The sequence below is a fragment of the Aquila chrysaetos genome, chromosome 6, assembly GCF_900496995.4.
Source record: "Aquila chrysaetos chrysaetos chromosome 6, bAquChr1.4, whole genome shotgun sequence".
NCBI lineage: Eukaryota > Metazoa > Chordata > Aves > Accipitriformes > Accipitridae > Aquila > Aquila chrysaetos.
Window position 1 is genome coordinate 4,219,728 of NC_044009.1, and position 13,610 is coordinate 4,233,337.

The 13,610-nt window shown below is 45.3% G+C and overlaps 1 protein-coding gene across 5 annotated transcripts in view; it reads left to right on the forward strand.

Moving 5' to 3' along the window:
* Positions 1-20: 20 nt before the first annotated feature.
* Positions 21-13,610, forward strand: part of NOC2L (NOC2 like nucleolar associated transcriptional repressor) — a 56,531-nt gene continuing 42,941 nt past the window's right edge. For all 5 annotated transcript variants that reach the window (XR_003923996.2, XR_003923997.2, XR_005932750.1 and 2 more), the window contains exons 1-11: positions 21-130; positions 352-522; positions 1,397-1,568; positions 2,127-2,237; positions 2,912-3,032; positions 4,302-4,392; positions 6,090-6,168; positions 8,156-8,266; positions 10,068-10,181; positions 10,845-11,033; positions 13,357-13,496. Coding sequence is in view for 1 of the 5 variants with exons in the window: in XM_030018587.2 (XP_029874447.1) it covers positions 111-130; positions 352-522; positions 1,397-1,568; positions 2,127-2,237; positions 2,912-3,032; positions 4,302-4,392; positions 6,090-6,168; positions 8,156-8,266; positions 10,068-10,181; positions 10,845-11,033; positions 13,357-13,496 (1,319 nt within the window). In the remaining 4 variants the exon portion in view is untranslated. The remainder of the gene's footprint in view (positions 131-351; positions 523-1,396; positions 1,569-2,126; positions 2,238-2,911; positions 3,033-4,301; positions 4,393-6,089; positions 6,169-8,155; positions 8,267-10,067; positions 10,182-10,844; positions 11,034-13,356; positions 13,497-13,610) is intronic.

A 13,610-nucleotide genomic window follows, 5' to 3' on the forward strand; every position in this document is an offset into this window, starting at 1 on the left:
TGGTCGGAGCTGGGTAGGGGCGGGGCGGAACGGGCCGGCCCCGCCCCGCCGGGCCGCGCGGCACGCTGGGAGCGGAAGCGGTCGGCCGCGGTAAGAGCGAGGCGGGCAGCATGGCAGCCGCCGGCAAGAGGTGAGCGGGCGGCGGCGGCGGCGGCGCTTTGCGGGACGGGGAGGGTGGGTGGACGGACCGGAGAGACCGCGGGTGGCGGTGGGGAGGCCCGCGGGGAGCCCTCGGCCCAGGTGCGGCTCGTCAGCCCCGCGCTGCCGGCCGCAAGGCTGCCGTGAGGGGGTAGGCCCGGCGCTGCCGGCCCGGCTCCCCGCTGAGCTTTCCCCCTCCCTCACTCCCTTCAGGAGCCTGGCGGAGATGAGCCTGGACGAGTTCCTTGCCGCCGGCTCCGAATCGGAGCCTGAGGACGGTTCGGAGGAGGAAGAAGAGGCCGCCCGGCCCGCCAAGGGGGCTGCGGGGCAGCGGCGGGAGAGCGGGAAGGCGAGGCAGCTGCTCCAGGCCCCACCGGCTGCGAGGTAAGGGCGGGCCGGTGGTCGTGCTCGGCCCGGCAGTCGCCTCTCGCCCGGTTTGGGCGAGGTTTGGCACATCTAAGCACGCGTTCAGTGGTTGGTTGGGTTTTTTTTATTTTGCCTGCTTTTATGAGTAACGGCGGGACTTTTCGTGGCAGCATCCATCATGGAATGAGTTAGTTCTGGGACCAGCTGGGCCAGAGGTGTCTAATAGGGCTGTGTTCAACACCCAAGTGTGGTTATGGGGTACAGGGCAGTCAGGTTTTCTGTCGTACCTATGGCAGTTCACTAACTGCAGCAGGAAAAAGCTTGTGTTATGCTTTTCATCTTTTACAGGGTATATTGGAGTCAAGCAAAGCTTGCTTTGTTTTTCCTCAGTTTGTGTGTGTTTACTTTTTGAGTATCTGCAGATAGAAAATGATGAAGTAGTTCTTAGGCACTGCTAATCATTACAAGCTAAAACAATTCTTTAGTACCAGATAAGATTTTACCAAGCTTTCATTATTGGATTTCCCCGGCAGTATAGCTTTCAGTAGTCTTTATAAAAGCTTGTGAGAGTAATTCTGAGAAATTAAGAAACAGATTTTTGTTTGGTTGGTTTGGTTTTGCAAGATGTTTTCATGACCTTTGGTCAGTATCCCAATACAACCTGCTAGCTTGCTATCAAGATTTCTTAATGCTGAATGAAAATAACCTTTTGCAAGTCCTCTAGAGCAGGTGTTAAATGGGACACAGAACTGTGGCCACAGCCCTGATAATCCCATCACCATTCAAATTAGCCCCAGCTGTGTGCTTCAGTGCCCAGAAGTTGCTTGCTTTTCTTAGAGCATCAGCAGAAGTTTGAGCAATGAATAAAGGCATGTTAATTCTTATCTACTAGGAAGAAGGGAAAGGCATCTGAACATAAAGATCAGCTCTCCCGGCTGAAGGACAAAGATCCTGAATTTTATAAGTTTTTGGAGGAAAATGATCGCACACTGCTGAACTTTGATGCTTCGGACAGTTCTGACGAGGAGGAGGAGGGGTTGCACATACCACCTGATACACTGGAGGTACTAGGCCCTATTTTGGAGTGCTGAAATTAATGATTTCAATTATTTACATGTTAAGTATTTGAGTTTTGGTGCAAGGCCTAAGTATATTTGGGCTTATAGTGGCCCAGATGGCTGGGGGGAGGGGCTTCCCCAAAGATCATCTGCAGGTGTACAGGCTTGTAATCCAGAAGTCAGCTGTGGACTTGAACTGAGCAGGAGGAGTTTGTTAAAGTTTGTGAAAACAGAGCCTCAGAGTGTATTTTCTCTGTGGTTTTGGTTTTGTCTCGACTTTCCTGATGAGAGTTTGTTTTGCCCCAAGTGATATGCTTTCTCCTTGGTGTTCTACATTATTGCACATTGTATTTATGTAGCAAAGCTGTATGGCTTAGGTAGCTTTTTTTGGAATTTGGAATACCTCTAATTTCATTACTGCTTTACACAAAGTGCTGATAACAGAACAGCATTAATGAAATTCACTGCTGCCTGCCTTCCTCTTCAGTAGCTACTCAGAAAAAGAGGTGGGGCCAGAAAAGAAGTGTATAAGCCTTTTCTCAGTCTTGGTACTGACTTCTTTAGGAAGCAAGTGATGAGGATGAAGAAGAAGAACATGAAACAGTCAAACGGAAGAGAGTTTCTTTCATCCCTGTGAGCTTGAAAATGGTTGAAGAATGGAAAAAAGCTGCAGAGGTGAGCAGGGAGTTGGAATACAAGACACTTGAATTTCTCATTTAAACATTCTTCCACATGTGTCGCTGCCTCTAAAAGACCAACTTTCAATTGTTTTTTTTTTCTTTCACAAAAATCTACAGAGAAAATGTATATCCTACATACAAGGTCATACTTCTAGAACTCTTGTTACTTCAGCATGACTTGTCTTTGCAATTTTTCTTGTGCTGCAAGATTAGAGTACTTGCATCCTGTCTGAGGGAGAAGCTGGAGAAATGTGTGGTTCAGAAGAGGTCAGAATGGTTAACTTTCGAATTTTCATCCTCTTGCTAAGTGTTGTGCTGTTGGCAGCTCCAAGAATTTTTTTTAGTCACATTTTGAGTAGCAATGAAATGGCTTGCTGCTTCTGACTAAGAGGGGGAGGGAAAGGTCGAATTGGATAGTTGCTTGCAGCTGACTGATTGCTTCTCAACCCCCAACCAATTAAAAGGCCTAGAAGCCCATTTTAGAGCAAGTGAAGGCCACTAGTGTTCGTTAACAGTGTCCTGATGTTTTTCCTTTGTGTTATAGGATGGAGCTATTTTTGCAATCCAACTTAGAATGAATTTCAATACTCCTGTCCTAGTAAAGTGCTTTGGGGTTTCAGAATGTTGCTTGCTTTTTCTCCTGAGCAATCCTTTTTCTTCTTTCCCCAGAGGGGGCTAACACCAAAACTTTTCCATGAAATCACTCAAGCCTTTAAAGCATCTGTAGCAACCACCAAAGGAGATAATGGTGGGACTGATCCCAGCAAGTTTCAAGTCACTGATGCTGCAGGTGAGTTGGTCACCGTACTACTTCTGTGAGAGAAGGGAAGTCATTTGGTAGGGAAGGTTTAGCTATTGGAAGAGAGTGGGGATAAGTGCCAGCAGGAGTTAACTTACCCTTTCATAGGGTTCATTTCACTTAAGTAGCTTATCTTCCTGGTGGCGAGTCTGTGCAGTGGTATCTCTTCTAGTGTCCCAATGTGTAAGTGTACCTCTCAGTCTGCATGCCTGGAGCAGCTGGGCTTGTAGACTGCCGAGGAAAGTACCAGCCTTCATTCACCAGACTTCTTAAAGTGAAGTTGAAGCTGGGTACTGTTTATATGCTTGTAGTGCACGGTTTTATGAACAACTTTTGCTGTGGCTTTTTGCTGTTCCCTCTTAGAAATAATCCTACAAGGCTATTTTAACCAAACAAGACTATTTCTTACCAAATAGCTTTCTATAACCTCACAACAGTTCAGCGTTCAGTTGCACTATCAAGTTCGCATTCCCCTAGACAGGACCTCTCAAAATACTGCATGTCTAGATCTCCTCCTCTACAGGATTATTGTGCCTGTGGAACAAATGAGATGCAACCTTTCTCTCCAGCCTTAGCCCCCTTCTGCATAAGCTCCAGGTTTTGCAGACAGTCCTGTTGTAGACTCGCAACAGCATGGCTGAGTGGGAAACGTCTTTGTTAGTGTCTCAAAGGATGTGACCTGCAGCCTGCCTACTTTTACCACTAAATTAGCATGTACTTTCTCACTGTGTTTTATCAGCTTGTTATTGTGTGCTATCTGGAGCTGGCACTGTGGGGTGGGACTACTTAAACCCACGTGTTCTCCTTAATCCTTTCTTGCCTGGCATAGGGATTTTTATCTCTCTTTCATTGCTTTTGGTAAAATCTCATTCTTTAATGGAAGACATTACATAGAATTCACATGTCCATTTCTGTGACTTTTTTTATTAAAAAGTGCCTTTAATTCTCATTATGGTTTGGGGGAGATTGATGGTAGTATAGACTCCTAGTCATAGGTCAGGCTGCTTTTGTGCTTGGTGCTGTTTACTCAGCAAAGAGATGGCCTCTGTGCCAGAAAGCTGTCAGTTGTAATCTTGCTGTTTAGATAAAAAATTCTAGAGTAAGACAAACTGATGTTTTCCGGAAGCTTGTGGAAACACAATAGTTCTGCTGTGGGAATTACTGGCTTCAGTTCCTTGGGGAGCTCTTTTCAAATTATCTGAGAAACGAGGAATATATGGAAAATCATTTACAAATTCTTTACTGACTTTTTTTAACCAGTGTTCAATGCCCTTGTGTCCTTCTGTGTCCGGGACCTCTTCCGCTGTCTGCAGAAGCTGCTGCTTCTGAAAACCCCGAAGAACAAACTAAAGTAAGTCTGAGGAGTTTTGAGAACTTTGGGTGAGAGAAACCTGGTTGGGGTTTTTCAGAACTGCAGCCTGGCTGTGAAGCTGGAAAAAGATGGCAGCTCTTCCCAAACACTAGCAAAGTTGCCTGATTATATTCACAGTTATCTTAGCCGGGTTCTTCCTTCCTTCCCCAGAAGTGTGTCCTCTGTAATATTAGTCTCCAGCCATTTGCAGAGGACATGTGGCTTCAACAGAAAGAGATCTGGAATTGCATATGCTTGCACTCAGGAGCACTGTTAAGGCATTTTGAGTTGGTTGTTACAGAAAGGGACCAAGCCTTCTGCCTATACATAGGCAGAGTATCGCAAGTATGCAACTAGTTAATCCAGGGCTTCAGGAGCTGTATTATGCCCTAGAGTCTGGTGGTCTGAGGGCTGGATCATCTGAGTTTGAGCTGTTCACTGTTAGAGCATAGATGGAATGGAAACAAGTATGCAACTGGGCAAAGAATGGTATGATTCATTTTTTTCCAAAATGGCAACATCGGTCCAGTACCTCTGTATCGCATTTGCCGATGCAATTTGATTTGACTAGAGAGGAGGAATGACAATTTTGAAGTCTCATCTGCTGCCTGGGAGCTGGGAATTCTCTGGCTATTGTGCGGGTTTGTGCTCAAAGAGTTTCAGAGTCAGTCTGGACCCATAATTGAACGGGTGTTAGCATAGCTTACCCAGGAGCAACTGGAAAAGGTGCTGGAAACTCAGTAAGCACCAGTCTGAACTCTTGCTGGATGAACCAATACCGTAGCTGGGGACTATGAGCCCAGTTTCATAAAACAAGCTGTGAAGTTCCCAGTATGTTTTGCAAGCTGGAGCAGCCTTACTTAGCCTCTGTGCCTGTTTCCTACTAGATGTTCACTAGATGTTTTTACCTCAGTCCTCTCTGGAGTTTCAACTCAACACAGCTTTATTACTTGCTTCATAGTCCGAGTCTTCTGGTTTTGCCATTGTTGGGTAGAGTCAGAATTGAGTGCCTTTCAGAAGTGCTCTCAGTTTCAGGGTAATTTTTGTGGCAGTTATTTTTAATTTCCCTGTCACAGATGAAGGGAGGGGTGAGCTAAACTCTAGATTCCTTGTTGGCAGTGGTGCCTAGTCTGAGAAGTAAATTCCATTTCTTTGTATAAATACCAGCCTCTTTCATCCCCAGGCCTGACTTGTACAGACTGTGTCTGAATTTTGGGATGGCCTGGGGGCACTGCTTCGAGTGCAGTGTCAAAAGTTTAGAAGAGTCTGAGCAAATGTCTCGCAAGTAGTTTGATCCCCAAAATAGACTTTCTTGCTACAAGCCAGCCTGCCCTGTTCTCAGGCAGTGGCTGCAGAATGCCTGACTAGAAGATAGCATCAGTGTGAGAGATTCAGGTCTCCACCAGGCTTTCTGGCTGTTACAGCTCCCTGTATCACACTTCCAGAGATCTGGGTACTCTGCTGGGAGGCTTTTTGAATTGAATTTTCTAATGCTGTGCTTCAGGCAGTTTTCACAGAGTAGAAGTGCTTCCTTTCACCTGTGACAAAATTGTTACTTCTCTTCTTGCTTTGCAAGCAGTTGTTCTTGCTCACTGGCAATATCGAGGAAGTGAACTCACTGTTCTTTGTGCTGCTGAAATCTAATTTATTTGGTGGGGTTTTTTTTAAAGCTAAACCCAACTCTTGCTCATTTCCAGAGTGGTCCTTCCTTCCACCAGCCCACTTTGGAGCAAGTTGCGACTGGACGTAAAAGTGTACCTCGGCTGTACCATACAAGTAAGAAATTTCAGCATGTTTGTGTTACTGGGGTTAGTTTGTGCATCGCTGGGCTTTTGTTCAGCATATTTTGGAATGAGGCAGATGGGCTTTTGCGTCTGTAAACACCACTGCTAAAAGGAGAGCCAAGCAGTCAGGAAGATAATTAACAAAGCAGGTAACAATGTAGCCTCAGGTGCTTTTCCCTTTGAAAAGACAGTTACTCCAGTTTGAGGGTGTCTTTCTGATCATCACAATGCTGAGAACTGGGTATTGGTTTCTATCCCTTCTCCTGTAGTGGAGAATAAGTAAGACTTACTGGCTGAGACTGTAGTGGGCAGAAGCAATCTCACTGAGTCTCGAAACCTTGCGCATCTGAGATTTGTGTGTTTGTCCAGTTACCTGCCTTGTTTTGGAAGTACTTGGTCTTACTAACAATTTGGAGGTCCATAGGATGGTTGTGTCAACATAGGTAGCCTGTAAAGAAGGACTTGATTAACATTCTGGCAGTCCTTTCTGTCTTAATTTGTCTGACAGATTAATATTTAGTGGCTTTAAAGTAGTTTGCAGTGCTGTACTCCTGCATTCTGCATCTTTAATTCAATTTTTGGCACTATGATCTCGCCTCTTCTTGTAGTAAATACTAAGATGATATGTTGATAACTTCACATAGGACATCTCCAGGTATGATTATGCTCCATCCCACTAGGATATCCCATTCATCCAAAGTTGCTGATGTCTGGTGTTTCAGAGACAATTCATGGGTTATTTCTGAAGGAAATTCCTGCCCCCAGTTAATTTCTTTTGAGAATGCTTCATCGTGCATCCACAAATTTGGAATATTAAAACCAAAACAACAACATTGAAATACTCATTCTTTAGAAGCTGAGGGAAGAAGATATGAGGAAAGAAAAAGAAAGTGCTGATGTCTCTTAGCTGTAAGCTGGCAGAATGACTTGGCAGAAAGAGCATTTTATCAGTAGAGCTTTTTTTCTCAAGTCGTGGTGCCTCTCGCCAGCAGCAGAAGATTGCAGTAGAAAAGGAAAAGCTGGCAATGCAGTCCCACTGAAGTGATCCCTGGTCCTGTGCTCAATTCTGAGTGCCCCAGTCCTAGGCTTCACTAGAGTGTTCTTCTGGCATAGTAGTTTCTGAACAATATCTTCTCCTTTCCTTTTGGTGTGTGAAGGACTTTGCAAAAGAGACCCTGCTCAGTCCAAAATCTTTGCAGTGCAAGGAGGAGTATGAGGAGGAAAGTTACAAGTAGGAAAAAATGCCTCTGCTTCCAGCAGCTGGGATTGCAGGCAAGAGGGGGCACTGCATCAGGCAGAACCTCTCTCAAATTGAAGTGACTTTGAGCTTACCGTTGTCTTCAGGTTAGAAACTGCAGACGTGTCTGGGTTTAGCTCCAGGTGAACTGAGCTGAACAACCTGGAAATACAAAGATATTGTTTCTTAATAGTTTTTTTTCTGACCTTTTCCTTGAGTTAGTTAACCTCTTGATACCAAATAGTATTCCAGCGTCCCATTAAAGAAATCCTAGTGAAATCCAGTAAGTTATCAGATAGCTCAGATGGTCTGTTTCCAAGCCTCGTGTAGACCGAGGGTGTCTTCATCGTGCTTTGACAATTTGTAGTGAGACGACAGAGGCATTGGTGTCATGCCATCTGTAATAGGTCTTAAACTGTGTATAGACTTAGCTTTTGCAATATACACAAATGAGGTTTTATGTGATGAACTCAAGTGCCATTAGCCATCCAAGTCCAGTAGCCTGAGCTCACCTTTGCCAGGATGATGTACTTTCAGGGGAGTCATTTAACCCACTGTGTGTCTGCTCCTTTCCTGATACAGCTTTTGGGGAGTTGTTTGAGCTTCTTCCTAGGGAAGGCTGGTCTTTCAGTCCTTTGGTAACAGAAATACTTGGAAACAGCAAAATACAGATGCTTAATGGCAAAGGCAGAGGTGATGAGGATGGTGCTAAATGGGATCATGTTTTGTTTTCCCTCCATAGCTCCTGTCTTGTTTAACAGAAGCCTCAGTTGGTGCAGCAGTCCTTCAGCATGTCAGTTCCATAGTGCCTTATTATTTGTCCTTTCCAAAGCAGTGCCGTGCACTTCTCAAGGTAAGGTGACATGCTATGATATGTCATTTGGATATGAGGTACTTTCTTTACCCCTTCAGATGAGCCTCTCATGGTATTTGGGCTGGATCTCATGACAGTTCAGTCTCTCGTACTCCTCTTCCCTTGCTTTTCTTTTGGTCCTGGAAAGGACTCCTGCTTCTCTTACAGGCCTTCTAGGTGCCATGAAGCGCTGTCACGCTGAGGTGAGTGGGCATGTGGCTCCGCGTGTAGCTACTGCTAATCCCCCTGCAAAGTGACACGGAGGTGTTCTGGGGAAGCTGTCTGCTTCCTCATCGCAGATGGAGTAATTGCTGCCTGTGTGCTGAGTCTGTGCGTACGCCTGTGATTAGTATTTCACTCTCGAGCTGGGGGTGGAATATTTTTGCAGAAACTTAGTCACAACCGCTGAGCGCTTAGGAACAACAAAGAAGGTGTGGAAGAGGGCAACAGGGTGACATTTAAATGAAAAGCTGCAACACAACACTTAAGTGAGGCTGGGAACCCTTTGATGATAAAGGTGACTGGTATACAGTGATCAGAGGCTGGTACTTCTCATATCTGAAGGTGTAGCAGTCTGCTCACTGCTACAGTAGGGATTTTTGAGTAGGCTTTTTCAGCCCTGTAGCTGGAATCTTTCTCATTTCCTGTAGAATTCATCAGTGCAGATAACTAGTTTTTGGAGGCATCAGTCATGATTGTGGTCCTACTGTACCAGATGCTTCCTGACAGGGCCAGCCATGTCCAAGTGAATCTATACTCTGAATAGGCAAATGCAGGCGGGCCTGGGAAGAACAGAATCTATTCATTTGCTTCTCAAGAAGTTGAGGGGAGAGACCAATATATGATTGCTTTATGCAATGCAGAGGTGTGTAAAACTCAGATTAATGAGTTTACATGTCAGTGGTGGGCTGTCTGTTAGCCCAGACCTCTACACAGACTAACCTACCCCTCTCCAGCTGGTGTAGGTATTTTTGTGATGCACTGGGTGCTGGTCATCATGTCTGTACTAGAGTGACTAAGGATACGTCTCAGCAGAAGTGCTGCCTTACACAGGGCCTGTCTCTGGCTCCAAACTCTGCTGCTGCTCTATCATTTGAATTAATACAGTGAATGTCCAGGGAACCGGAATTAAGTCAGAACTACCATGAGGAGATGTATCTCAGGAATTGCAACCTATTTGCCCAGAGGGAAAAAACATTGATAAATTCAGAAATCAAACCTGGGTGTCCCCTCTCCAGAGACAAATGCATCTTTAACAGCATTCTTTGAGAGACTACAATTTGGTGTTTGTGGCAAGAACTGGAGTGTAATTGCAGTGCACTTGTATTCTGCAGAATTCAGTGTAAGACAAAAATTACTTTTTTTGTTGGGCTGGAAGGTGTATCAACCAAATGTGTAATCCAGTGTGGTGTTGCTGTCTAGGGGATGGTGAGGAAGCTTTGCAAAGCCTAGGAGATTGTCGCATGCACAGGCTGGTGCCTGTGCTCAGAAGCTCAAATGTGTATTTAGGTACATGAATAAAAGTGCATGTATTTTTCAGAGATGCTAGTTTGGGACAGTTTCCTTTATTGATTGTGGAAATATCAACTTTGCCTTTTGTGTGGTCTCACAGGTAGAGTATGAGGTCAGAATGGCTGCCAGTGCTGTTATGACTGGTTCTGTGACAATATAGCCTGCAATCTTTATGTCATCCTCCTCGCTTGCTTTTTTGGTGTGAAGGAGGGAAGCTCAGGCCTGTCAGTAACCAAGAAGGGGCTCTTTGTCCCTTCACTTATTTGTATCTTCTTATTTTCTGTTCCAGCAAGCAATTAATTTGTGGAGCACAGGTGAGGAAACAGTGAGAGTACTGGCCTTCCTTGTGCTGAACAAGATCTGCCGCTACAAGAAAGAGGTGTACCTAAGTCCCTTGCTCAAGGTAAGGCTGATACTTGCTGTACTCTGCAGCTTTTCTTTCTCACATTGTATGCCAAGACCTTAGAGCATAAGCTGCAGCCTACTAGGTAGTGCAGGTGCTGGAGATGATGCTGGCTACCTGCAGAAAATTAAACAGGGAAGAAATTCCATGTTAGGTCAGAGTGATATCCTGCTTCCTACTACTGCCCTTCCTGCTGGAGGCACACAGGGTCTTAGCAGGGAATGCCTCTGGTACTCATCTGTCTACTGGATGAATACTCATCCTCCAAATTCTTGAGAGCTTTCCTCAAGTGCTGACACAGTACTGAGCGCTGCTGGGCTGCTCTTATCTTTCGGCTAACAGTTGAGGTTCTCAAGTGTAGTTTGCTTAGGTAGCAGTGTGACCAACCATAAGCATGTATGGCTCAAAGCCATCCTGCAGTTCTCTTCTTGCAGAGAAGCAACGGTAGGGGCATCTCCAAGCACTGTGCTAAACAGACTCTTTCCCATCTCCCCTGAAGAAGGAGCAGGCTGGATTATTATTTTTGCATATTCCTTTGAAGTGACTTATCTTATAAAAGGAATACTTCATCCCTGGTTTGGACATGCCTGGGTGGGGAATGTTAGTGAAAGAATATTTTTGTTCTGTTCTATGTGGTTGTATCTTGTCCTCTTTCCTGCACAGCAAATGTACATCGCATTTGTGAAGAATTCCAGATTCACCTCTCCCAATGTCCTGCCCATGATCAACTTCATGCAGCGCACGCTGACAGAGATGTATGCCCTGGACACACATACGTCTTACCAGCATGCCTTCATCTATATCCGTCAGCTTGCCATTCACTTGCGCAGTGCAATGACGATAAAGAAGAAGGTGGGTACCCATCAGTGTGGAAGGAGTGTACCCTCCTATGGGGAATGTGCGGAGAGGGGAAAATTACAGTAGTCGCTTCAGTCTTTTAGTAGCGTCTCTAAAGTGTCAGTATTTGTGTCTGACCCATTTCATAACGTGCTGAGGAATTTTTTGCCAGGGGCTACGAGCTTCAGAGATCACCTTGTAGTTGCCTGTGTTAGTTTAGAATTTCAGCAAGGAAGGAGAGAAAAGACAATTGCAGGGTGGGAGTCACTTTTCTCTCCGCAGCTTCCAAGAGATTGCAATGCACTTTCCATCTTTTGCCTTGGGCACCCTTTTTCCACTCTGTGAAGCAGCTGTTTGCAGCCTCTGTGGCAAAACCTCAAGGTAAAGAAGATTAGGAACCACCCTGGTGTGTGCATCTTTCCAGTGAAGCCCATACTATTTAAAGGACTTAATCGAACAAAGCAGCTCAGACCTTTTGGGAGCAGCCCTGATTGCAGCCACCTCCAGTCTGACCTCAGAAATCTGAGTCAGATTGCTAATCCTGGCTTTGCTCATGTTTAGCAAAACAGACCACTATAGATTAATTGTTCAGCTGCTCCTAAACATTGCAAGATTGGTGACCAGTTAAATCTCCTGGCTGTTCAGACATGGGAATGAATGAGTGGAGATAAATGAAGTCTGGGCTGCATATGCCCTAATTGGATTGCATTGGCTTCTTACACCTTCAGTTCTGGCCCAGACAAGAACTAAATCCACTTGATTTCACAGCTGGGGGAGGATTGTAAGAACTTTAAATGACAACAGCACAACCAAAATGTACAAATCCAAGCAGTAAGCCAATTTAAATTGAGCTGTGGGTGGTTGTGGAAGGTGATTACAAGAGCAGATTGCTTATCTGTTCTGTGCAAGAGAAGCTGGGAACAGAGCTTCTTGGTACATCTCGGTGACCTGGTGAGAGCAGGGAGAGCTCTACCATCTCCAGCTGCAGCTGAAGTCCCTACTGCAAAGTTTGGTCCAGTGGCTGCAATTGAGGGCTTCTGTCCTTGTTCCAGGACTTACACATCTTGCTTCATCCATGCAAAAGAGGAGGTGACCTAGGCCTTGAAAGTCTGTCTGAAACATAAGTTGGAGCTGAGGCACCTTGTTAAGCGCAATCTCCTAAGTTCTTGGTGCGATTCTGGGGAATACATGGACCTGCAGAACTCTTCGGAAAGGGTGTCCTTAAGGGACTCCTGCACTATTCCGGGCTTTTATTTAGTATGGCACTATGAGCTGCTTAAGCACGTGGCAGGGAGAGTGGAGGCTTGCCCAGACATTCTTGAAAACGATGTCTCTTGGACTGATGCAAGACTTGACCCACACCTACCCATACTACTCAGCCAGCCTCAAATGCTGGTTCAGTGTGTCACTGCACATCAGGCACGCTGCTGGCCTGTTGCATTGTTTTTGCTGGTAACCATAAAGACTGGCTGAGAAACAGAGCTGAAAGTTTGTTCTCAGCTCTGCTGCATGTCACTTTTACTCTGCAATTGACAAAAATGAAACTGTCCTGGGTAGTGGCTTTTCCAAAAGCAGGGAGGAGTGCTGGGTTGATCGTTTGGTCCTTGCTTTGACACTGAATGTTTGTAGGCACATCTTTAAAATGAGCACTGATACTACCTTTCAGAGTTAGTGGTGTGGTTAGGGGGTTTTGATTAATACAGCTGAGGGAAGGGAAGCCTCAAGTGGGAAGGACAAGCTGCTACATAACAACCAAATGAGTTTGAGTGCAGAGAGGGGAAATCCAGATGAATTCAAATTAATTTCTTCCTAGCTTGAATCTATAGTGTAGCTTTACACACCCTTTTTCCCCCCCTTTCTGGTCTGCAGAGGCCAGAAGGCAATTTACAAGGATATCAGAGAGGGGTACTCCTTTCCAGCCTTCCTACCTGTGGGAGACGAGGGGCTGTCCCAGGGACTGTGGGCAAATGGAACAGTTAAAGGCTTCCTAATGCTTGGCCACATCCCACAATCTGCTGTGAGCTGGATCATTAAATCATCCTTCTCAAATGAGCCATACTTGTGAAGAAAAGCTGTCTGTGTGTTGCTCATTATTTCTTTCAAGGCACTAACTAGTACCAAATCATAATGTTGCCAATGCAGCATCTTGAACTTGCTGGTGGTGGGTCAGCCACTAGCATCAAAGCAACAGCTAGAATATTAGTTATTCCCCTCTAAGCAGTACACAATGTCCTCTTAGAGAATGCTGGATAAAATGAGTCCTGTAGAGAAACCAGAATGAGCTCCTCTCAGATGCCACAATTTCAAGTTTGTGCTTGTGTTTTTCCCTTTTCTGCAGGAGAACTTCCAGTCTGTTTATAACTGGCAGTATATCCACTGCCTGTATTTCTGGTGTCGAGTTCTCAGCACAATCTATCCCAGTGAGGTCATGGAGCCGTTGATCTATCCTTTGACACAGGTCATCATTGGCTGTATAAAGTAAGTAGGATTTTTTTGTTTGTTTTTTCTAGCTATACTTCATCTTGCTTGATGTGGCCGAGCAGTTACTAAGGGGTGTTATTGTTATGTGATTTGGATTCAACCTTGCATTGT